The 22357-nt window shown below is 39.8% G+C and overlaps 1 protein-coding gene across 1 annotated transcript; it reads left to right on the forward strand.

The window, feature by feature from the left end:
• The first annotated feature begins 1439 nt into the window (after window positions 1-1439).
• HTATSF1 (HIV-1 Tat specific factor 1) lies at window positions 1440-21827 on the forward strand. Its single transcript, XM_002720326.5, has 10 exons — window positions 1440-1573; window positions 1823-2017; window positions 3694-3874; window positions 4665-4712; window positions 5182-5336; window positions 7898-8061; window positions 9457-9556; window positions 17628-17717; window positions 18621-18758; window positions 19589-21827. The coding sequence occupies exons 2-10, from the start codon at window positions 1832-1834 to the stop codon at window positions 20837-20839; spliced, it is 2313 nt and encodes a 770-aa protein (XP_002720372.2). The 5' UTR covers window positions 1440-1573; window positions 1823-1831; the 3' UTR covers window positions 20840-21827.
• The last annotated feature ends 530 nt before the right edge of the window (window positions 21828-22357 follow it).

Consider the following 22357-nt stretch of genomic DNA (forward strand, 5'->3'; position numbering starts at 1 on the left):
TGAAAATGCCTGCAAGTTCAGTTCTCCAATAGTTCTGACCAGAACAAGAATGTAATGAAACAGAAATGTACTTAAAACAAAAATATAAACAAATACAAACCCAAACTACTATTTCAAAAACTATGGTTATGGTTGAAACATGGATTCACACAGTTGGCATGTGAGGAGCCAGGATTTTCTAGAATTCATACTCAGCTGCTAAGTTTCGAAGCAAATGTCACTGGAATAGTAGAAATAATTTTTTCTGAGGAGCTTTTCTCCATCCTCAATGAACACCTAACGGGCTGTCATTTTTAAATGGACTAATAAATACTCATTAAAATGACTGTTTTGGAAATAATGGTAAATATAAACCATATAAACAAAAACTCTTTGGACTCTTCAGTATTTTGGGGGAGTAAAGCGATCCTGTGATCAGAAAGTTTGAGAACCACTGTCTCTGGCACCCCATACCTCTCCTGTCAGATTTATTAGCCTTCCTGAGCCTGTTTCCCACGAGCTGTGCCCATCTTGTTGACTGTTGAGTCACCAGAGCCTAGTACATTGCCTGACACTTACTAGTTCAATAACTGTTATACCAAGTGACAAATATGGACTTCTTCGTTTTCAGCAAAGCAAGTAATTTGCAGGGAAAAAAAAAAGTTCTGTTTAGAACAAAAGCGTGCTGTATCTTTCTAAAGGAAAGACAAAGTTACTGGGCCAGCACAGGTTGTGTTTACACTGGGATGTTTATGTTTACGTTTCAAGTTTGGGGCTTGAGCACTTCTGAATCCTGGAGGACGAGGCAGGCAGAGTCCAACTCTTCGTCCAGAGGAAGGCATGAGACGATCAAACAGGAGTCTGAGATTAGGCAAAGGTTGATCCTTGTGCTTATCCTTGGTTTGTTCGTTCATTCAGTCACTGCACACTAGACAGCAAATCCTGCAGCAGGTGATTAGGCTACCAAGATGAGCCAGAGCCGGAGCCTATCCCAGGGCAATCAGAAACAAATAAGTAAAAGACATGACACCGAAGCAGGGAAGAGTTTTTGGGCGACGGAGACGCGACGTTTTTGCGTTTTAAGGAAGCGAGAGAAACCTGTCCTGCCGGTCCCACCCACTCCCCCAAGATGGCGCCCACTGCAAGGCAGTATTCCCACACCTTCCTTTGGGGTACCGCCCGGACTAGGTCAGCCAGGCCGAACCTTCCGAAGACCCACGGGGCCTAAGGCCCCCAAGGGACTGCATTGCCCTAAAGGACCTCATCTCGTCCACAGGAAGGGCCTGGTGGTCATCAACGCACGACAGCCGCGCATTCCTTGGCGCCCCGCCCCTCCGGACCCTGCGCCTCAGGCCTTCGTCGGCACCTTTTGACGTCATGGTAGGCGTGTCGGCGCGACACAGGACGTCACACCGCGCCCACAATGGCGACTGCGTCAGCCTGAGGAGGGCTCCGTTTGAAGTCATTTCCTGACGCTGCCGCGAGAATTGCAGTCGTCTCAGACCCGAGCGGCGGTGGCGGCGGCGCGCGTGCGCGCTCTCGCCGCGCCCTGGACCGAGCGGCGGCGCCGCCGAGGCCCGGTGGTTCAAGCCAGGTGGGCGGTGGCGGAGCCGAGCTGAGAGGATCGGCGCGCGCGCGCGCAGTGGGCGGGCGGACAGCCGCGCGGAGCGAGGGGCGGCGCGGCGGCGAGCGGTCCCGACTTCCCGGGGATTGCTGGGGCGCCGTGGGGAGGCGGGCCGGGGGGCCGCGGGGCGGGAGCGGAGCACGGCCGACCTCCTTCTCAGATCCCCTCTCTGGCGTCATTTCGGCCTCTTCGCTCGTCTGAACCCTGCTTCTGGGCTAGGTAGGAAACATGAGCGGCAACAACTTGGGTGGGAACGACGAGTTTGATGAGCAGTTGCGAATGCAAGAATTGTACGGAGACACCAAGGAGGGTGACACCCAGAACGATCCCGGCGGAGAACCCGATTCTTTCGGGCAGCAGGCGGCTGACACCCCGTACGAGTGGGACCTAGACAAGAAGGCTTGGTTCCCCAAGGTAAGCGAGTAGCACTGGCGCCACTGCAGAGCGGGCCGCCTGGCCAGCTTCACAGAGCACTTTTACATTTGCTGTGCTCACTCAGTCAGGTCTGTGGTCCTCACCCCCCTGGATGGTGACGCTTGTTTTTGTTGTGTCTTTTGCAGAGTTGATGTGTAAAGGAACGTAAATCTTTCGAATGGGGTATTAAATGCCTTTTCCGTGCTTTATTTTGTCTGTGAAGGTCACAGTTGGCTATTCTATTGATGACTTTTTTATTGCAAAGAGGAAAAACACACAAAAAATTTTGTAGCTGATCATCTCAGATAGCCGCCCTCGCTTACCTCACTTATCGTAGGAATTCACGTTTAGCATATGTCTTCGTTTACAAAAAGTTGCTGTTTATATACTTGTGCTGAATGAACTTTGTTTGCTCCTTGCTTTCTCTGCCTGCTGCGTTTGTCCTTAGGCATTTATGTTTGAACTTTACATCCACAAGAATACAATGAGGGATGCGCAGAGTATGGTTGGAAAAGATGTGTGCATGTTAGTTTGGAGTACTGAGAAATTGTTAGATATTTTATTTCTGCTTGGAAGTAACATAACTAGTGAAACTTGGTTCTGTAAACTTTGCTGTAGAAGCACTCTGTTATTCTGAGTCTCCTGTGGAGGCCAGAAAGACTACTAATAGCACACCAAGACATGCAAACCAACAAAACACAGCGTGTCTCCATTGTGTGATTAGACTGATCTGTGAAAAAGTCTTCATTTCTACTTTTCTTTCCCATTTTATATTTGTATATATTGAAAGTTCTCCAACTTTTTAAAATTTGCTATTTTACAAAAGTACAGGTAGTGTCAGCTTGAGGCAAATTGGCTTTCTTCAGCCTTCTGAGTACTTTTAACAGTAGTCTGGTAGTGGATTAATTTATCGTTCTACATTTTTGTGTTATTGAGGCCCTTACCTCTTCAAACTTTGAGTTTTAAATTTTCCCCATTCATGTGTGTACTGAATGTTGATTGAATTGGTGTGATGCTATAAGCACTTTTCTAACATTATATAATAGTCCATTTTCCCCCCAAAACTAGTTGGATTTGCCCTGAATTGATTCTGATTCTAAATGGTGATTTCATTAGTGATAGATTTCAAATGATCATTTAGCTTTGTAATTATGAGTCTCATTCTTTGTATGCCACATCACACTTCCATTCTATGTGCTCTTTGAATTCACATATTGAATAATTAAGTGGAAATATATGTGTGCTTCTATACAGTAAAAAAAGTGGATTTTGTGGTTAGCTTATTAGTTGACTGTAGGTTGTTATCCTGTCGTATTGTTACCTGGTATTTCCTTTGTTATATGTATGTGTAGCCTTAGTCAGTAGACTGTGGAGAGGTAGTAATTTATAAATGCATCAACTAGAAAAGGGACCAACATCACTTAAAGTGCTTTATTAGTACCACAGACTTTTGTCTTGATAATTTAAGTATTTGTATCAGGTGACCATTCTTGGATTTACACTTTAATCACTACAACTACAATTATTATTCACGCAGCGTCTTCGATGGTAAGTTATATAGCCAAATAGTCTGTAATATGACACAGTTTGAAGTTTATGGGTGGAAATAACTGAATTTCTGTGCATGTGTTTGTATGTGTATGCACACACGTGCATGAACTAAATTTCTTGTTTAGATCACTGAAGATTTCATTGCTACATATCAGGCCAATTATGGCTTCTCTAATGATGGCGCATCTAGTTCTACGGCAAACATACAAGATGTCAATACTAGGATTGCTGAGGAACCTCCACAAAGAAAAACTCCTGAACCCACTGATCCCAGAAAGAAGGGAGAAAAAAGAAAATCCGAGTCAGGCAAGTAGTTCTAGCTTGCAGAATATGAGTGTAAAAACTTAAAAGTGTGAATGTATACATAGAGTTACTTTTTGGAGATTTATAATAGCTTTGAACAAATGGCAAGATTTTTTTATTTAAATAATGGCAGATTCATAATTACCTGATTTGATTAGTTTATGCTCTATTTGTATATTGAAAAATTTTACTATAGCCCATGAAAATGTTTAAGTAGGGATCGGTATTGTGGTGCAGCAGGTTAAGCTGCCACTGGGAACCCGGCACCCCATATCAGAGTGTCAGTTTAAGTTGTGGCTCCTCAGCTTCTGATTCAGCTTCCTGTATCTGTATTCTGGAGGGGAGCAGATGACGGATCAAGTCCTTGGGCCCCTGCTACCCATGTGGGACACTAGGAGGAATTCTGGACTCCTGTTTTTGGCCTGACCCAGCCCAACCTTGTTTGTGGACATTTCAAGAATGAAACAACAGATGGAAGATATCTCTCTCTGTTTTCCAAGTAGATAAAAATAAATAACACATTTCAAAATGTACAAATATTACGTACTAGTCAAAAATCTAAATAATAAGCAACAATCAAAATAAACAGGCCTTTTTTTAAGACAATACTGCATCTGTCAAAAGATTCAAACACTTGGAAAGCTGGGTAGTGCTTTAAATGAGTTTGTCTTAGTTTTCTAAGAATAAGATAAAGTTCTTGTAAGTTTCAACAGACTGCCACTGTTTATATATTTTATAATATAAATCTTACATTACCTTGAGTTTTATATATTTATTTCATTTGTATTTTTAGGATGGTTTCATGTTGAAGAAGACAGAAATACAAATGTATATGTGTCTGGTTTGTATACTTTTAAACAAATTTGGGATAGTGAATACTTGGTTGTTCAGTTTTCTTACAAAGTGATTTTTAGTTTTCAGTTTCTTTAAAGTCCATTTCTTATCACTGTGCTTTGTTGTTGTTGCTCAGCTGTATACATTCATTAAGTATATGTTTATGACAGAACTAGGAAAAATTAAGTATATGTCATTTTCATGCTATCATTTTTGCCTGCTTTAACTAAACTTAGAGAAGTTTGCCAATGCAGGTTCAGTGAAGCCTGAGCAAAGCATAACTTTAATGCATGCTTGAATACACAAAAATGTGAACTTTTCTCTGTTTTGATGATGTGAGATTTTTACATCCATTGAGGAAATCAACATAGCACTCACTTAAGTTGTAGATTTCTAACTTGTAGAACGCTAAGTAGCTCTCATCTTTATTATAACTGCCTTTAGGGATTTAAGAAAATTTTTTCTTAATGTTACAGGTTTGCCTCCAGACATTACAGTGGACGAATTTATACAGCTTATGTCCAAGTTTGGTATTATTATGAGAGATCCTCAGACAGAAGAATTTAAGGTCAAACTTTACAAAGATAATCAAGGAAATCTTAAAGGAGATGGGCTTTGCTGTTATTTGAAGGTTAGTTATATGGTCAGATAAGTTTCTTGTATCTCCATTTTCAACTGAGGAACCAGGACTATAATCTTTTATAGATAATAAACAAGACCAGGAACTGTTCAAAACAGGATATGAGGAAAACTGAAATTTCAGATGGTACCTGTATGTATCACATTGGAAAGGTTATTTACTTGTTTTAAAAGAATATGTAATCAGGCCGGCGCCGCGGCTCACTAGGCTAATCCTCCGCCTAGCGGCGCCGGCACACCGGGTTCTAGTCCCGGTCGGGGCGCCGGATTCTGTCCCGGTTGCCCCTCTTCCAGGCCAGCTCTCTGCTGTGGCCAGGGAGTGCAGTGGAGGATGGCCCAGGTGCTTGGGCCCTGCACCCCATGGGAGACCAGGAAAAGCACCTGGCTCCTGGCTCCTGCCATCGGATCAGCGCGGTGCGCCGGCCGCAGCGCGCCGGCCGCGGCGGCCATTGGAGGGTGAACCAACGGCAAAGGAAGACCTTTCTCTCTGCCTCTCTCTCTCACTGTCCACTCTGCCTGTCAAAAAAAAAAAAAAAAAAAATATGTAATCAGTTCAAAATATTATATAAGCATTTGATATGCTTCTTTTGTCTTAAAAGCATTCTGACTATAAAGGTCTTTTTATTGATACATCTAATCAGTTTAGAACTCTACTTGAAAATTTACCCACTTAGTAGACCAGCATACAGCCTGGTACCCGTTTTTGTAAATAAAGTTTTATTGGAACACAGCCACATTCATTCACTAACACATTTGCCTATGGCTATTTTTATGTTTCATTGGCAAGAGTTAAGTGGTTACAGCACAGACCCCGTGAGTCATGAAACTTAAAATATTTACTAAGTGGCCCTTTTCAAAAGGACTTTTCTGACCCTTGAATTAGACCATAAAGGAGACGGTAATTAATGCCTTGTGATTTAAAATACTTTTTAAATGGGAGAGAAGAAAGAGTGTAGTTAACAGAAATTTAAAGAACCTCATGTGGTAATGGTACTATAAATTACATGGGGAAAAGTTAGAGACAAAGGCAGCCATCGTCTGGAACATCTGCCACCTTAGGAGCATGTGTTATGTATTAGAGCAGGGTACAAAAGGAATGAGCACGGTGGCAGTATGTATACAGTCATAGAACCTGAGAATAATTTCAAAGTAAAATCAAAATGATGAAACAGCAGACACCACAGGTGTGCTGTGAGCGTACAGGATTCTAGTAGGATCAGAGGAGGGTAGGATAAGCTGACATCTTTTTGGGAGATTGGTTTTTGACCTGGATCTTAAACATGATACGTTTAAGGGACATGAGCCTGATCATTTTAGGAAGGTAGTTTGGTAAAGTTCAAATGTAAGGAGATTTGAGGGTTTTACAAGTTCTTTAAGGGTTGTTTTAAAATCTGTGTATAGATTCTTAGGGAGTCTGATTGGATGTTTAAGATTTTTAAAGAAAACAAAGTTTTGAAAAGCTTTGGATGTGTATAATTCAGGAAACATAAAAGTACAGCATTGTCAAACCAGTTAACTGGGTTCCAGAAAAATAATTATTCTAGGATCCATATTTGTACAAGTATCTTGAGTTCAGTGTCCTTTTGTGATTTCTTTGGATCTTTGATGACTCTAGGACTGACAACTGCTGCCTTTGTGTAGGACCCAGAATCCATAAATGTGTTTAATGTACAAACTGTCAAATAATTATCTTCTGTTTCTCAGTATTTTAGAGACCCACATTTTAGTTGGTGAAACAAAGATTTTTAAAAAAAACTTACTTACTTGAAAGTCAAACTAACAGAGATAGAGAGACTTACAGAGAGACAGAGATCTTCATCTGCTGTTCCACTCCCCAGATGACCACAACAGCCGGGGCTAAGCCAGGACAGAGCCAGGAACCAGGAGCTTATCCAGTCTCCCATGTGGGTAGCAGGGGCCCAAGCAGTTGAACCATCTTCCACTGCTTTTCCCAGGCACATTAGCAGGGAGCTATATTGGAAGTGGAGCAGCCGGCACACGAACCAGCTCCCATATAGGAAGGCAGTGTCACAGGCAGCAGCTTTACTTACTATACCATGGCACCAGCCCCCTTAAACAAAGTTTGGCTATGCTATTCCCAGTTTGTTTAATCATCTACTCTTTTAAGAAGGAGTATTGCAGGATTTAAAAACTAGAGTGCACCTTAGAAATCATGCAAGTCCATTTGCCTTGTTCTACAGGTGAGAAAATGGGGCTTTAGGAAGCAAAATTGCCAAATAAGAATAGAATTTATTGAGTACCTTCCATGTGCCAGTCTCTAGCCTTGCCATGCATTGTTTCATTTAATTTTGGTCAGGGACAATAAAGGGAAAACTTTTTAAGGTAAAGAATTAGGGCTTAGGGAACTTGAATAACTTGCCCACGTTTATATAGCTAGTTGGTTAGGGACAGCTGTGTCTCAAATGCAGGTTTCTTGGTTTGCATTCTAAAGTTCTGTATCACAAAGTAGGTAGTTCTGTTTAAATCTTTGTTGTTCGTATAACTTTCACTTCAGTTATAGCTTATGGACTGTTTTATTTTGCTTTTCTAAAGAGAGAATCTGTGGAACTTGCATTAAAACTTTTGGATGAAGATGAAATCAGAGGCTACAAATTGCATGTAGAAGTGGCAAAGTTCCAGCTAAAGGGGGAATATGATGCCTCAAAGAAGAAGAAGAAGTGCAAAGACTATAAGAAGAAGCTGTCTATGCAACAAAAGTTTGTCCTTTTTTTCCTTTTTGAAATATTTCATATAAATACCTTAGAGTATTTTAGTAATAGCTACCTGGTTATGTCTACATATAGTTTTAAAGGAATTTCATTAGATCATCTGGAACCTTCAGTAGTCTATACAATGAGATGATTTGGCAGTGGTGTGGTTTTTCCTTTTTTGGGTGCTTACATGAGCTGAGAGAAGCCAGCTCTTTAGAAAATGCTTTACATCAAATTAAATAAAATATTTTATGCTTACATACCAGAACCATTAGTTCATTTTCCATGTGGATTAAAATCAGTTGCACCAGGAGCTGAATTTTTATATGTAGGTTTGTTAGAAATAGAAATGATAGATTTTATTTTTGTACTTACTATGTAGTCATATGTAATACATATATAAAATGTTCTAAAATCATATATAGTATATATGTATGTATATATAAAATGTTCTCAAGTTATTTAATAAACTTTTTGAAATACGCTAGTTTAAGAAATTAGCTAAAGTGATGAATACTTTTATCATAGTAAATACTTAAAAGCAGTTAGTTGTGCTATCTCACTTTTTTACAAGAGTAGCTAAAATAATACCTACAAATTTTATAAACGAAGTTAGTAAAATTTAATATTGTAACAAAGAATGAACAGTTTTTCATATATCAATGCAATTCTTTATAATGACAAAATGCCTAAAAATCAATACAATTAAAAGATTTCTTTTGTCCTCCAAGTATGTCTTAATCATTTTTTAAGATTTATTTATTTACTTGAGAGGCAGAATTACAGACAGAGAGAGGGAGAGACAGAGAGGTCTTCCTACCAGTGGTTCAATCCCCAAATAGCCACAATGACCGGAGCTAAGCTGATCCGACACCAGGAGCCAGGAGCTTCTTCAGGTCTCCCACAGGTGCAGGGGCCCAAGGACTTGGGCTATCTTCTACTGCTTTCCCAGGCTATCAGCAGGGAGCTGGATTGAAAGTGGAGTAGCCAGAACTTGAACTGGCACCCATATGGCATGCCGGCGGCACAGGCAGATGCTTAACTTACTACGCCACAGTGCCAGCCCTGTATATCTTATCTTGAGAATCATAAATAGTTTCTAACTAATTAGAAATTTTCTAGGAATTTCATTGGAATGTTTGTATAATGAAACAGCAGTTGCTCTGGAAAAAAAAAATATATTCTGGGAATTTCAGTAAGTCCATTTTTCCCTTGCTCAGTGTTTTTATTTCAGAAAGTTCTTTGAATGGAACTATTACTAAAGTACACACTGTTGTTTTAGAATCAAATAATTATCATTGTTAAGTACTCAAGAACTGGTGATATTAGCGACTTGCTTTTTTTCCTCTATGCAAGTCTGAATGAAGTTCACAGTTTCTTGTTACTGCTTTATTACATTAGGCAGTTGGATTGGAGACCTGAGAGGAGAGCTGGACCATCCCGGATGCGCCATGAACGAGTTGTCATCATCAAAAATATGTTTCATCCTATGGATTTTGAGGTAGGACTGACCGCAATGCAGATATGCTTTCTTTCAAAGGAGACCGCAGCTTTCCTTGCCTCAGCATTGTCATGTCACATCCTACCTGTTTGTGTTTTAGTTAAGGCAGGAAAATAGAACAAAGAATCGATCGAAGTTTTTAAGATTTCCCTTTGTTTAGCTCAGTGTTCCTCGAATTGTAACCCATGTAGGCTGTGGACTGTGGCACCCAGCAGCAGCTATTTGGTGTGGGAAATCATTTAAAAATATTAGAAGCTATATGGGAACTGTTTGTGGATTTTGAGTGTAGTTCAACAAGTATGAGCTGAGAATATGAGTCACACTTGCAAATGAAAATTTCACTTTAGTACCAAAAGTTTTATTCTGAAAGATTCCAATTAAACATAGCCCCTGATGTTTAAATAGTGGAGATTATTTTTTCAGTGTCTAATTTTTAGGAAACTCTTTAGTGGCTATTAGGAAGATGTTATAATACTTAATGTCCTTATGAAAATTCAAGTACAGTGAATAAAGAAAAGCTAACTACTAAAGAAGTTTAAGGAATACTGGTGAGTCTTAATTATCATCAAGGTACCTTATGTTGTATTCTGTCTCTGTTCTTATCTCCATCTGCTGGTGTAAACATACAATCATTGGTGGACAAACGACCCTTTGTTCTTGTCTGGTTCTCACGTTGACAGCAGGATACACATGAGTAAAAAATTCACAATGTAAAATTCCAAGATTACAAATGATCTAGTTGCAGCTGGTACACATCCTTGTTTCTTTTGTGCATTTAAACAGAGTCAAAATGGCAATATCATGTTAGCCCCAGTAGAGAGTGCCCAGTTGAGCTCTATCTCAGCAAATCAGGCATCTTTTGAGGTCATGAAGAAGATACATGTGGTCTGTTTATAAGGTTGCATGATTTCTCATCTGTCCAGAAATCCAGAATAATCTTGAAATAGAGTGATTTTATACTTGAAGTGGTAATGTCATGTGGTTAAAACACGCACACACACATTCATGCACACATGTACTACAGATGGTCCTCAACTTAATGATTTCTCAGTTTTATGATGGTGCAAAAGCAATATGCACTTAATAGAACTGTTCTTTGAATTTTCATCTTTTCCTGGGATGCTGATACATGATAGGATCCTTTCTGTAGATGCTGGGTGGCAGCGGTGACCCACAGCTCACAGTCATGCGGTCACAACAATGTACTGTGCATTACTTAGTAAATTACTTGAGAGATTCAGTACTTTATTACAACATAGGCTTTCTGTTAGATTTTCCCCAACTGTAGGGTAATGTAAGGGTTCTAAGCACATTTAAGGTAGGCTAGGTTAAACTATCATGTTCAGTAGGGTAAGTGAAATAAATGCAATTTTTACTTAAGATATTTTCAACTTAATAGTGAGTTTATCAGGGTGTAACCCCATTATAAGCTGAGATGTATCTAGTTGCTTTCTGAAGTGCTGTCTTTGCCAGATGGGACTTTAAAAGGAATGCATAGATGGATAGTAATGCCTCATCTCCTAGATAAAACTCCAGAATCCCCTAGGATTCATTATTTTTTATGCCCATGGTAAATAAGTGGTTTGTTTATTAGGTGACATATTTATTTCTGTGACTAGAAGGCCTTGATTTTCACATTCAATAGTCCTAACACTCCAAAGTGAATGTCAATATAAATTTCATTCAAAGATCTGGAATTTCCACATATGAAAATAAAAGAAAGTAAAAGAGTTAAAGAGAGGCAGAGACAGAGAGAGAGGTCTTCCATCCATTGGTTCACTCCCCAAATGGCCATAACACCTGGAGCTGGGCCAATATGAAGCCAGGAGTTTCTTCTGGGTCTCCCATGTGGGTGCAGGAGCCCAAGGACGTGGGCCATGTTCTATTGATTTCCCAGGCGATAGCAGAGAGCTGCATTGGAAGTGGAGCAGCCGGAACTTGAACCAGCGCCCATATGGGATACTGGCACTGCAGGCAGCAGCTTTACCTGCTATGCCACAGCACCAGCCCCTTTTGTTCTTTTCTTACTGCTGGAATTTCATATTCATTTTTTCTTGTTGAATGACTAAACCTGATGATGCTAGAAATGGTCTCTGGCATTTACTCAACTCTTCCCTGCTTAGCTTTGGGATGGGATGAATTCTCAAATTGGTTGCATTTGTCTCCTTGCCAACTTGTAGTTTAGGGTTATCTGGGCATCTGTGTTGGTAATTGAAATTGCTGTGGTAGCACTGTCGAAGTGGATGCTGATCTTGAGTCTCATCTCCTTGAGTTTCCTTATCCTATCTAAACTGTCTCTGGCATTCTTTGCAGAATCCTCTGTAAGCCCAACACATAGTCTGTCCCACTGGTCTGCCTTCTCCTCCTGCAACATGACTGTCAGCATCTTCTATCTCCATTCCCATACGGTCTATATATGTAGTGAGGTGGGAACCTTTGCCTGCAATAGGCCCAGCACCGTTGGTCTTGACCTTCAGAAGCAATCTCTGACCCTTCGTTCATTCTTCCACTCTCACTATTCTGAATTTCTGTTGGTCATTGCGTGGAGGAACCCTAAGGCGTGGATGGCATATATAATGGTTAAAGTATGTTGCATATTTACTGCCTTGGACTGGAACTCCACCAGGGCCTGTAAGCTTTGTTGCCTCTGCACCCTTTTCTCCTTCAACAATATCAAACACCATAGTCTCTCCATCTCCTACACTGTGAAAGGACTTGCTGGATTATTGTTTATGTCAGCCTGGTGTATAAATACATCTTCCTTGGTGTCATTCTGGTTGATGAAACCATATCCATTTGTAGTTATCTTGCCCAGGCACCAATGATGTGAGGCCACCAGGGCCACAGCTCCCTGTGCCACTGCCCAGTGGTGCTGGGCCTGGTTTCAGCAGCGCTGAGGGCAGGGGTGGCAGGTAGCTGCTGGGTCTCAGCCTTGTTGCTCATGGTTGCAGTGATGGTGACTAGGGCCAGCTGTGACAGCTATGGCTTCTCCCAGTATGTGATAGTAACAAGACTGAGGGAGTGTGGGGTGAGGCATGCTGCTTAAGGCTCTCCACGGTCTGCTTTCTGCTCCAGCTACCAAGCAAACTCCTGCCTTGGTCATTTACTTGCCTTATTTGAGTCTATCAGTATGGGCAGATTTAGCTTTTCTTAGCTTAACAAATACTCTTTCCCACAAAAAATGACTTTGAATTTACCTTGACCCCTACAAATTCCCTCCAGTGAATATTTTTCAAAGTAGAAGTTTCATGCTTACAAATTCCTAATTGTTTAGTATAAACTGTATTTTGGAGTTATAGAGCCTTTATGTTACTCCATTTTGTTTCTTTCATAGAACTTATTTGTTTCCTCTGCTAGACCATGAGCACCGTGAGAGCCAGGACTTTGTCTGCCTTGTTTGCTGCTATACTTCCAAGTGCGTAGAATTGTGGCTGGCACAAACTAGGCTCTCTGTGTATATTTATTAATAGACCCTCAATATTTATATGAAAATAATTGGAAGGATAAGAATGTGAATCCCCTGTTACTCACAAGCCAGGATCTTTTTATTCACCCAGTGCTTAAAACATTTTCTCTTTAGCATCTTTGCAAATCAAGGCAAGTTTTCTTTTCAGATGCCTAACATCACAAAGGGCTTCAGAGTTCATGGGCAAAGACATGCTTGCTGGCATTGTTTTTGTTTGCCAACCTGCCTGGGCTCCTGTTGTCTGACTACCTTGATGAGAGCCTGTTAACAAGAGGGATATGTGTCCGTATAAACCTGCTCTGTCCAGCATGGTAGACTCCAGCCAAATGTGGATATTTGAATGTAAGATAATTTAAATTAGATTAAAAATTCAGTTCCTTAGTTACACTAAGCACATGTGGCTAGTAATAACCATATTGAATAATGCAGATGTACAGCACTTCTGTCATCACAGGAAGTTGTTTTGGATGACACTCATATAGATATTATGTAGCTCTCAAGTGTTAATAGTACAACTTACTTTTATCGACTGTTTTGGCAAAGTGTCTCATTTGATTGAAGACACCATGTGAACCCAAAGAACAGATACCAGCATTGAGCTTTTCAGTGGGAAGTAGAAGCTGATTCATCAGTTCACTCAGAAAGAAATCAGTTTGGGAGGTCGACTATATTATTATTCCAAACAGTATACTTACAAGTACTCTTTAGTTTCAGGGTAAATAATGAAGGCTAATGCTCTTAACTTCAGGGGGTTGTCAGTATTTAATTCAAAGCCTTATTTCAGAATGCATTGCCTGGAAATTTGAATACCAGGAGCTGAAGAATGAAAACTTAGATATAGAGGTAGATTTCTCATTGTTTATAACAGCACTGTCCAAGAGAAATATAATGTGATCCACATGTGTATTTTAAGCTTTTTTATAGCCACAGTAAAATCACAACATGAAACCAGAGAACTTCATTTTAAAGGCGAATTTTATTTAACCCTGTATATCCAAAATATTAATAATTTCAACTTGTAATAAATATAAAAATATTAATGAGTTATGTTACATTGTTCTTTTTCCCTTTGGTACTAAATCTTCAAAATCTGGTATGCTTTGCACCCTTACAGAACACCTTAATTTTAATTAGGTGCAGTTCTTTTGTATGACACACAGTAGCTGTGTGTGTGGATAGTGGTTACTAGCTAACTTTACCAGCATAAATTTAGATTGGAAAGGCACAAAAAATGTGGTTTATTTCTTCCAGGGAAAAACAAAACAATACCCTAAAAATCCTAAGGATTGACTGCAGAGGGTCTTTTTTTTTTTTTTTTTTTTTTTTGATAGGCAGAGTTAGAGAGAGACAGAGAGAAAGGTCTTCCTTTTCCGTTGGTTCACCCCCAAAATGGGTGCTGCAGCCGGTGCGCTGTGCTGATGCAAAGCAAGGAGCCAGGTTCCTCCTCCTGGTCTCCCATGTGGGTGCAGGGCCCAAGGACCTGGGTCATCCTCCACTACCTTCCCGGGCCACAGCAGAGAGCTGGACTGGAAGAGGAGCAACCGGGACAGAATCCGGCGCCCCAACCAGGACTAGAACCCCGGGGTGCCTGTGCCGCAGCTGGAGGATTAGCCAAGTGAGCTGTGGCACTGGCCTACAGAGGGTTTTTGTTTGTTTGTTTGTTGTTTATTTTGACAGGCAGAGTTAGACTGAGAGAGAGAGAGAGGCAGAGAGAAAGGTCTTCCTTCCATTGGTTCACCCCCTAAACAGCTGCTATGACCCGCGCTGTGCCGATCCGAAGCCAGGAGTCAGGTGCTTCCTCCTGGTCTCCCATGTGGGTGCAGGGCCCAAGCACTTGGGCCATCCTCTACTGCCTTCCTGGGCCACAGCAGAGAGCTGGACTGGAAGAGGAGCAACCGGGACTAGAACCGGTGTGCCAGCGCTGCAGGTGGAGGATTAGCCTAGTGAGCCGCAGCACGGGCCAACAGAGGGTTTTAATATATGAATCTGATTTTAGCCTGAGGTCTATTGCTTGCAGAGTCTTCTTAGAAAATTTCTACATGTACCCAGCTAGGTTAAAATAGTATTCCTAAAGAAGGGATTATTATCTTTTAGCTTCAGCAATTAATATAGATCAGTTTTTCAAAGCTGGTAAAAACAAACATGGAGATCTGGTGAGACTTTGGCTAAGATTTGGTATCTTACAGGAAAAGAACCAAAAAGTTGGTTTAGAAATAAAATTGATGCCTCCACCCCACCACATCCTACCCTGCACACCCTAATGGGAATGCTTAGATTTAAAATTGTTGAGTGTTTTGTTTATTTTTAAGTAATCCTGATTTCCATTGGTGAATAAAAGAGATATTAGGAACAATTTATCAAATTCTGAAAAAGCTTTTATTGATTGTTGGCTGTGTATGAAAGTCTGTACTGTAGGAGGTATTCTGCAAGGTATACAAAATGCAGTAAAACAAAGCTCCTGCCTTTTGAAAGCATACAGTCTCATAGTAGCTGACCAGACACACACATCACCAAAGGCTACCACATGACTTTACCAGTGACTTTAATGCATTCTTCTCTGGTGTTATAATTCTGTAGGAAACAAATTCGTTTCTTCAAAATTATATTTATAAGTAGGGAAATCCAGAGTCTTCCAAGTGTAATTTCAGAAGCCTCAGATTTGTGAAAATGAGTAGGACTTTGTATTTTTTATTTTGAATCTAATTTTAGTAAATGCATACCTAGTTGCTTATTTTTGCATTTTGAGAGAACTTCAGGGCAGGAGTGCCATTTTTGTTTTTGTAGTTCTTTGCACTTCTTCCTTAGTTGCTGAGAAAAAAAAACTCTGTAAGAAAGATAGATACATTTAAGTGCTTCCCAGAAAGTGTAAGTTGACTTAAATAGAAATTCATAGAAGGATATCTTCTATTTGTATGTAGTTGAAATTCAGGTTGATTTTCTTTTTCTGTCTTTTTCAGGCATTGAGGATTGGAGAAAAATTTGTTAATTTCTACAGGGAATCTTTTTTTTAACTTTTATTTAATAAATATAAATTTCCAAAGTACAGCTTTTGGATTACAGTGGCTTTTACCCCCCATAACTTCCCCCCCACCTGCAGCCCTCCCATCTCCCGCTCCCTTTCCCATTCCATTCACATCAAGATTCATTTTCAATTTAGTATATCAATTTAGTATATATTAAGTAAAGATTCCAACAGTTTGCACCCACACAGAAGCACAAAGTGTAAAGTACTGTTTGAGTACTAGTTATAGCATTAATTCATATTGTACAACACTTTAGGGACAGAGATCCTACATGGGGAGTACAGTGGCTCCTGTTGTTGATTGAACAATTGACACTCTTGTTTATGGCGTCAGTAATCACCCTAGGCTCTTGTCATGAGTTGCCAAGGCTATGGAAGCCTTTTGAGTTCACAGACTCTGATCTTATTTAGACAAGGTCATAGTGAAAGTGGAAGTTCTCTCCTCCCTTCAGAGAAAGGTACCTCCTCTTTTGATGGCCTGTTCTTTCTACTGGAATCTCACTCACAGAGATCTTTCATTTAGGTCTTTTTTTTTTTTTCTGAGTGTCTTGGCTTTCCATGCTTAAAATACTCTCATGGGCTCTTCAGCCATATCCAAATGCCTTATGGGCTGATTCTGAGGCCAGAGTGCTGTTTAGGACATCTGCCATTCTATGAGTCTGCTGTGTATCCCGCTTCCCATGTTGGATTGTTCTCTCCCTTTTAATTCTATCTGTTAGTATTAGCAGACACTAGTCTTGTTTTGATCCCTTTGACTCTTAATCCTATGTTATGATCAATTGTGAACTGAAACTGATCACTTTGACTAGTGATACCTTGGTACATGCCACCTTGATGGGATTGAATTGAAATCCCTAAGGAAAATCTTTAAACCTCTTGTTATGGGGAGGAAAGTCTACCTGAATTTAAAGCTACTAGAAACAGTAGTGCTTGGATGTTCTTATTAGAGTTGTTCATAGTTGCAAGAAAGCAACAGCAAGAATGTATGTTATTGTCTGTTTAACATCGGGTAGTGCAATGTGGTAGGAGACAAGATGAACAGGAATGCTCATAAGATTTACCCTGTGATTTAAAATAGACTCTTAGAAGCCTGAAAATCAATTATAGAATACTTAGTCATTGAAAAGGCTATGTTTCTCTGCATTCTAACGTTTCTGCAAGTATGAATCTATCCAAAACACAAAACAAAAGGCTCTCATCACTTCCATTGTGATGGCCATAGACAACATAGGAACTAGCAGTCGTTACTCATGTTCCACACTTCTGCCATCACAGTTGATGTAGATTTGGAATTGCCATTGATACTTCTCTTGGCTTTCCCTTACCACTGTACACCCCTTCTGCCATCTGCCATATTTGTCTATTTCTTCTATCTTAAAGCGGGACATATTGTCGTAGTAACAGTGGCTCAAGTAGTCTAGCTTCATTTGATTTTGTTGTTGTTAATTTTATAAACTGTAGACAAGCATAACCAACCTTAAGCAAAATGCTTTTTTATTCAGTTAGTAAGAACAAGATATTTTTCAGGATTTATAGTTAAAGAAGTGAGCAAAAATTCATTTTAATCATTTGTATTTTTGCAGGATGATCCTTTGGTGTTGAATGAGATAAGAGAAGACCTTCGAGTAGAGTGTTCAAAGTTTGGACAAATTAAGAAGCTCCTTCTCTTTGATGTAAGTTCATGGCTTGGACAAATGAATCCTAGATCAGTCATTCTTCCCACTGAATAAGTGGTGACCAGACATTTAGATGCCCATGAATTTTAGATGAATATTTTTATATAGACGACCTGCTATCTTGTGTTAGTGTTTAGTTAGTAATAATTAGATAAACATAGATTGCAAGTCAAAGCTTTGATAGATTTGGTTATTCCTTGTTCATTTTTCTTCATCATCACTCTATAATATTTGATCAGGAAAATAAAGTACAAGAAAAATGTATGAGACCTTATGATTCCCTGTTTGCCTGCCTTTCTCCCTCTCTGGGAATTATTCTCTCCCTGCATATTTGAAACAATCAGGAGAGATAATTCTTCTTTATGTTTCCCCTTTGTATCCTTTTTGTGCTTCCAAAATTAAAGCATAATAATTAAAAGTCACCATTGCTTGTGTACTACATGGTGTGATACATGTTATCCCATTAAATTCTCATAACCCTTGGAGGTATATAGGCATTATTCCACCCATTTTCTGGATGAGGGAGCTAAAATGTTAGAGATTGAGCACTTTGTCCAAGGTCATTCAGCTGGTAACTAACAAAGCCAGGATTTCATTCCAGGGCTATCTGGCTTCAGAGTTTACACTCTTAACGGTTATACTTTCTTGCCTCGCATTAGACAGTGTTGTCAGCAAAAGCATTTCCAAGGACATTGCTTGGTTCTTGCTAGATAAGACTAAGCTAAAGAAGCAGCTGGCTGCATTTTACAAGCTGTGATCAAAGAGAAGAAATAATACATAAAGTCATTTAGCTTAAAGTAGCAAAGAGAACGCTACTCCCTACCTACTGTGTCACATGCTTGTATGTCTTATGTTTTTATCTTATCATTTGTTCCTTTTTTTTCCTTGTTGTCTTTCTAGAGGCACCCAGATGGTGTAGCCTCTGTGTCCTTTAGGGATCCAGAGGAAGCTGATTATTGCATTCAAACCCTTGATGGAAGGTGGTTTGGTGGCCGTCAAATCACTGCTGAAGCATGGGATGGGACTACAGATTATCAGGTAAATTCTGCAGCTGTCAAGGGCACATCCATTGCATCATCACTAACAAGTACTAATACAGCAGCCCTTCACATTTAGGTTTTAGGTTCCGTTTTATCTGTTTAATGTAGCAATACTTATTTTAAATACTATTTTGCATCTGAAGGTTAGTAAGAGAAATATTTCAGTCTTCCAGTTTATGAGTCTGAAATTTTGAGGCTGGCTTAGGATAGTGTAAGAAAAGAAGACATTGAGCCAAAATGTTTCTCTTCCTTTCTATGTCATAAAGTACAGTTGGAGCTAAAATATTAACTTTTGAAAAGGTGAGAAATTGCTACAGTACTGTGGTGGTTTCATTTATTTAAATGATCTTATTTATGGTAAACTCTGGTAAATCATGATGTAAAGTTTTTTAAAATTAATTGATTAACTAGTTCGACAGGGAGAGAGAGAGAGATCCCCCATCCTCCAGTTCACTCCCCCAAATGTCTGCAATAGCCAGGGCTAGGCCAGGCCAAAGCCAGGATCCTGGAACTGCAACTGGGTCTCTCATGTGGATGGTGGTTGGAACCCAAGTACTTGGGCCCTGGTGGATGTTAGCAGGAAGGTGGATTGGAAACAGAAGCAGAACTTGATCCCAGGCACTCCGGTATGGGATGTGAGCATCCCAACTGGCAACTTAATGCACTACCACAACACTTGCCCCAAGATGGAAATTTTTGAAAATTTAAGATGGAATTGTTTTAATTTCTGAAGAAGAGGTACCATTGATCAATATTAGAAATGCCCAGAGAGGTTACTTCTTTTTGCCTAAAAGTTTTTTTTTAATGACAGTTTCTATTTATCCACAGGTGGAGGAGACCTCCAGAGAAAGGGAGGAAAGGCTGAGAGGATGGGAGGCTTTCCTCAATGCTCCAGAGGCCAACAGAGGCCTTCAGCGATCAGATTCTGTTGTTGCAACAGAAAGGGCAGGGCCTTCTAGAGTAAGGCACTTTTCAGAGCACCCTGGCACATCTGAAATGAATGCTGAAGATTCCGCAACTGAAATGGCGCTTGAAGAACCTATTGATGAGAAGTTTGAAAAGGCAGAAGATGGGGGAGGCTTTGAAGAAGATGCTTCTGGAAATGATGCTAAAGAAGGTGGCCCCAAAAAAGAGGCCAAAGAAGAAGAATGTGAAGAGAACTGCCCTGAAGGAGAGTCTGAAGGAGACTGCCCTGAGAGAGATTGTGAAGAAGGCTGCCCTGAGAAAGAGTCCGAAGAAGGCAGCCCTGGACAAGAGTTGGAAGAGGGGACTCCTAAAAAGGAGTTGAAAGAGAATGGCTCTAAAAGAGAAAGAGAATCTCCAAAGAAGAGATTCAAAAGTGATTATGAAGAGAATGGCTTTGTGAAGGAGTCCAAGCAAGATGACCCCAACAAGGATTCTGAAGAGGAGGGTGGCCCCAAAAAGGAGTCTGAAGGGGATGACTCAGAGAGAGAATCTGAGGAAGAACACTCAGAAAAACTGTCTGAAGATGGCTCTGAAAAAGAATTTGAAGGAAACGGTGTTGAAAGAGATTTTGACGAAGATGGCTCTGATCAGGAATCTCATGGAAATGTTCTTGAAAATGAGTTAGAAGAAAATGATACAGACAGATCTGAATATGATGAGGGCTCTGAGAGAGTGTTAGATGAGGAAGGCTCAGAGAGAGAGTTTGATGAAGATTCAGAGGAGAAGGAAGAAGGGGAAGATCCATATGAAAAAGTTTTCGAAGATGAGTCTGATGAGAAAGAGGATGAAGAAGCAGATGAAAAGGGGCCTGAAGATGCTGACGAAAAGGAGGAAGAAGCCAATGCAGATGAAAAGTTCTTTGAAGATTCTGATGAAAAGGAAGAGGAAGAAGATGCAGATATGAAGGCAGGTGATGAGGTAGAGGAGAAGTTATTCGAAGATGATGATTCCAATGAGAAGTTATTTGACGAGGAGGAGAATTCCAATGAGAAGTTGTTTGACGATTCTGATGAGAAAGGGACTTTGGGTGGTTTTGAGAATGCTAAGGAAGAAGGGCCCCTGTCCACAGGCAGCAGCTTTGTCCTCAGTAGTGATGATGATGATGATATTTGATCCCTTAAACTTGCTTCTTAGGGAGAGTCCTTCATCTCCATTTGCCTGTGCTTCAGGGTCATTACTAGTAGTGTTATATGAACATGTGCATAGTGGTAGGCTGCCATCATACTAATGCATTGGAGTTTTTTTCATTGTTACCTGTGCCTAATGATTTTAAATGTGTTCTTTGGCTGTTCAGTTAAAACTTCAGTTATGATGCAAGTAAACTGGATATTTGTCCTTTTGTCAGATTTGTTAAATGCATGCAGAATAATATTTTTAAAAGTATTCTGATTGAAGTTTGTGATATTAAAAAAATAAAAATAAGTTGAATTATGCAAAAACTGAAAATTGTACTTTGAGTTACACTGGATTTGGAGTTCCTGCTATTGCTTTATTCATACTAAAGGTTGGTTTTTCTAAGGACTTGAAAAATCCTGCTGGAGTCTCTCTCTCTCAGCTTGTGTTAACCGCTACAGCCCCATTTTCTTTCTCTAAACTGGAACCTGTTGCTAAGCCCATAAAGGAAATAACACTCGGGATTTTTTCATAGCCCAGTCCTTGCAGGTTACCTTTTATTTGTTTTCTACCTTTTTGTTATTAAAATTAACTGTTAGATATACACAAATGATCTTACTGGAAGTATAGGGAAGGAGATTAGAATTCTACCCTACACTGTTTCTTGACCCTTTTGTGTTTCTTTAGAAGTTGATTACAGTTTTGGGACTTACAGGAAAATGTACACATACACACTACACAGCTGCTTGTGTACTATTTGGGGAGGTTCATGGATCCTCTGAACTTAAGTACCTTTATCTTGCACACTTCAGTTTGCTTTCATTTTTGTTTTAGAATCTCGGTGCCTAGCATTACACAGAGTTGTGTCATCCCAATAAAATTGTGAATCTTTCTTCATTATATCCAAATTCAGAATTGATGCATTTAATTTGTAGCACTCAGAAGTTTTCTTATAAAACAGAAAATAAATTGTGTCGGTGTTCTTTCATCATAGTGTCTGTAAGTGTAATCATTACCCTATTTAGAAAAGGGCTTCTATACTTCAAGGTCATTTGTCTTAACAACTTTTTAGATGTTCTCTGGGGATTTCTTAAAATCCTCAGGATTTTCACCAGGGATAAGTCTGTAAGTAGTTAAAAGAAACTAGTTTAAGAAGTTAAAAAGAAAAATTGCATACCACATAGTGTTCCCTTTAAAGATAATCAAGAAGCATTTGAACATTTATTGGAGAATTGATTTCCTAAATGAAAAGAATATTTACACAGTGATTAGGATACATAGCTGATAACAAATTAAGGTCATTGTAAGGAAGGCATTTCCATCTACATGAAAATGCACTCTTGGGAATCCAGAATCTGTCAAAAGATAATGGGTACATCTAGTCTGTTCAGATATTAACCATTGTTTAGTAAAGATTCCACCATTTGGGGATGGAAAATACATTAAGGATGTAGTAAACTTTGCTTGGGAACTGCACTAAAAACATTGCTGACCCTGGCATGCTACCATCTCCTGTGT

Source organism: Oryctolagus cuniculus, chromosome X (assembly GCF_964237555.1).
Source record: "Oryctolagus cuniculus chromosome X, mOryCun1.1, whole genome shotgun sequence".
NCBI lineage: Eukaryota > Metazoa > Chordata > Mammalia > Lagomorpha > Leporidae > Oryctolagus > Oryctolagus cuniculus.

Bases quoted from the DNA above. Each gene is read 5' to 3' on its own strand.
- HTATSF1 (XM_002720326.5), top strand. From the start codon at position 1,832: ATGAGCGGCAACAACTTGGGTGGGAACGACGAGTTTGATGAGCAGTTG. The intron at 2,018-3,693 runs GTAAGCGAGTAG...TTTCTTGTTTAG, and splicing joins AGAAGGCTTGGTTCCCCAAG to ATCACTGAAGATTTCATTGC. The intron at 3,875-4,664 runs GCAAGTAGTTCT...TTGTATTTTTAG, and splicing joins AAAAAGAAAATCCGAGTCAG to GATGGTTTCATGTTGAAGAA.